Source organism: Gavialis gangeticus, unplaced genomic scaffold (genome assembly GCF_001723915.1).
Source record: "Gavialis gangeticus isolate Ggan-Ray unplaced genomic scaffold, GavGan_comp1, whole genome shotgun sequence".
NCBI classification, from domain to species: domain Eukaryota; kingdom Metazoa; phylum Chordata; order Crocodylia; family Gavialidae; genus Gavialis; species Gavialis gangeticus.
Window position 1 is genome coordinate 96,788 of NW_017729019.1, and position 2,856 is coordinate 99,643.

Genomic DNA, 2,856 nt, shown 5'->3' on the forward strand with positions numbered 1-2,856 from the left:
ACTTCTGTTTTGAGATGTTCCATTGAAAGGTAATCTTTTAATAAATAAAATAATGAAATGAATAAGAGATTCAGCTTAGATACTGACTAATTCAAAAACATATTAAAAGCAAACATTAAAATGGAGACTGACTGATACCTCCTCAAATCCTGCCAGGAGTGAGGCTTAAATACCCGATGCAGAAGGAATCCATGACAGGTTTTTACCTTTATTTGACATATGCCAAACCTCCAGCATATTTTATAGCAGTTTCCATGGTTACCCAAGGATGCAGATTCTGCCCCCAACTGACATCCCTATTTCAGCAACTATGATAATCAGATCACCCGATCAATCCCGTCTTCCAGCTGGCTATCATGATAGTCTAAAGAGGGAGAAGCTTAAGTTGTCATAGTATTGCTTTGTTGTTGTAACTGTTTTGGAAAAACAAAAAAGGCACTCGTTGTCTCCATCATATATAGGTCTCTCAGGCCTCAATACAGAAATCTCTACGTGCTTCAACATTTAGGAAACTAAAAGTCAATAAAATAATATTTACTTGCTGTCCATGTAATGACACAGTCGCAGGGTAAAAAATAAAATGGAAATCACTCACTTCTGGTCAAGGCTCTTTGTATGCTACCGTCTGGAAAAAAGCAGTGCTTAAGCCAAGGGCGGGGTGAAAGAGGGAGTAGACACCACTGGGGAAAAATGACATTCAACAAGAGAGGACTGCACACTAGTATACAGCAGAACTATCCCGAATTGGCTTTCGGAAGGAAAAGGGGACTGCATAGTAGACTAGATGACCCAAGTAATATGCTTTTTTCAATATATCTAATTGCTATGAGTCACGTACAAAAATGCTGTGTGGATGGTCTGCTAAAAATCGGATTAGGTACAACGCAGCAGGGCAAGTCAGAGAGAAGGTTGATTATCTGTACACAGTTTTGAGCTCAGTGTCATTGGTCCTCCAATTTTGGCAGGGGTTGGGGCATTCAGAACAGCTTTGAAAACGCCAGTCGTATTGTGTTGGCAGTAGTAGGACAATCCAGGCCACTAATATTCAGACAGTTAACAGATGTGGGTGTGCTTCAACTCCATCACATTAGGAGAGCAGCCATCTAAATGCATCACTGCTTCTCCGACGGCCTCACCTTGAGAACGCCTCGATCTTGATTGGGTGTGATATCCTCCCCTTGTTCAACAAGAGCTGCCGTTTGGGCATCTCCTTCGCTCTTTGTAGCTTCATCGGTTGTCATGGTCTCCTTTCATAAACTCTGCACCTGGCAAAACACAGACACGCTGAAATTCAGACATCCGTGGGTCCACATTTCCTGACGGCACCTAATCGAAGACCTCCAGGCAGAAATGATATGAAATACTTCAGAAAAGCAAATGAGGAAACTTAGGGGAAAGTTCTTCCTCTGAGCAAGAAAGGAAAGGCTATCAACGGGCAACCGATCTGCAGCATGCAAACAAGACCGTTCCTTCCTATGGGAGACCAGAGCCGAGACCTGCTAGAAGAGGAAAGAAAAGGACTTCAGCTCATGCAGGGAGACAAGGCTACATCTTTCTGTTTGCCCACTGAGTCCTGCTGGCGTCTGGGAGTTTCTCATACTGGCTGGTTGGCGAGGCACAGCAGCAACAAAAACTGGCCTGAAGAACCAATGCGACCCCCTGACCACTTCAATATCCTTTGTACTTCTGTGCCCCTGATCTATCCCTGCTAAAATATCTGCCATCTAATACAACTGCTTAAAGCCACCCTGGTCTCAAGCCCTCCTGTTCCATCACTGCAAATCAAGCATTATGCCATTACCAGTCCATGGGCCATGCCAGGAAACGCACACAGCTGAGAGTATGGCTATACTTGGACGGCTCATCTGCTCCGAGGGAGGAAAAGGTAGTCGCAAGCAAACAGCCCCCAGACAATTCAGGGCCTAAAAGATTCCCTACTAACATGCTGAAATAAACCCAAGCAGAGCAGAGGCGCAAGCACTGCAAATATGTGCCTACAGTTGTCTCGCTCAAGCCAAGCTGTGTTCTGCATCTGTAAACTTTAGAGCAACACCACTACAGCAGTGCCGGTTATGAGAGATAAGAGGCAAGCAGGAAGGTGACAAAGGCGTGAGTGACAGTGTTAGCCTTTTGACTAATCAGAGCTGGGAGGTGCAAGTAATGCCACCGCCAGCCTCGAGAGAGGAACTGGAGCGTTTTGGACCAACCTGGCATTCTCGTGGCCACAAAGCGAGATGTTCAGCGCCAAGCTTAATCGTAAGGATCCTGAGCCTCAAAGAAGGCTCCTTCATTCCTGAAAACTGAAACTCCTCTGCTTGCAAGTTTATGATCTACACACGACCAAAATCCCTGTTATCCACCAGCCGAATAAGCCATCCCCTCGGAGGAACGCTGAGGGTTCACACCGCCCCTTCTGCGCCTGCTATTTCAAAGGGCTTGAAGCACACATCCTTTTCTTCATTAACCCTTTCGAAAACAAAGTGGGCACGTCTACGCAAGCCGCTTCGAGCGCAGAAGACTAATTCTACTGCACGCGAGCACAACGGGCAAAATCTGTGCTAACGAGCAGGACAATTTGTCTACTGCGCAGCAGTGTCACCAAAAAACCTGTGCGTGGGCGCTGACGCACAGTAGCACGGACTACGGTGCATTAAGGTAGTACCTGCAATTACAGATACTAAACTCAATGCGCAGTAATGATAGTGCATTAACGAACGTGCAGATGCACCCGGAGTGCATCTTATTCTGCGGCGCGTTACATGCAAGGAAATATGGTACATGAGGTGGCTAAGTCAGGACTGGTGATGGGGCTGTGGAAAGCCAAGTATTATTACCGGGTTTCATCACCCCCCCACC

At 46.2% G+C, this 2,856-nt stretch overlaps 1 protein-coding gene across 1 annotated transcript in view; it reads right to left on the reverse strand.

Moving 5' to 3' along the window:
* FKBP5 (FK506 binding protein 5) overlaps positions 1–2,856 on the reverse strand; it is a 32,678-nt gene that overhangs the window by 27,647 nt on the left and 2,175 nt on the right. The window contains exon 2 of the mRNA XM_019513770.1: positions 1,137–1,265. Within this exon, the coding sequence (XP_019369315.1) occupies positions 1,137–1,241 (105 nt within the window). The 5' untranslated portion in view covers positions 1,242–1,265. The remainder of the gene's footprint in view (positions 1–1,136; positions 1,266–2,856) is intronic.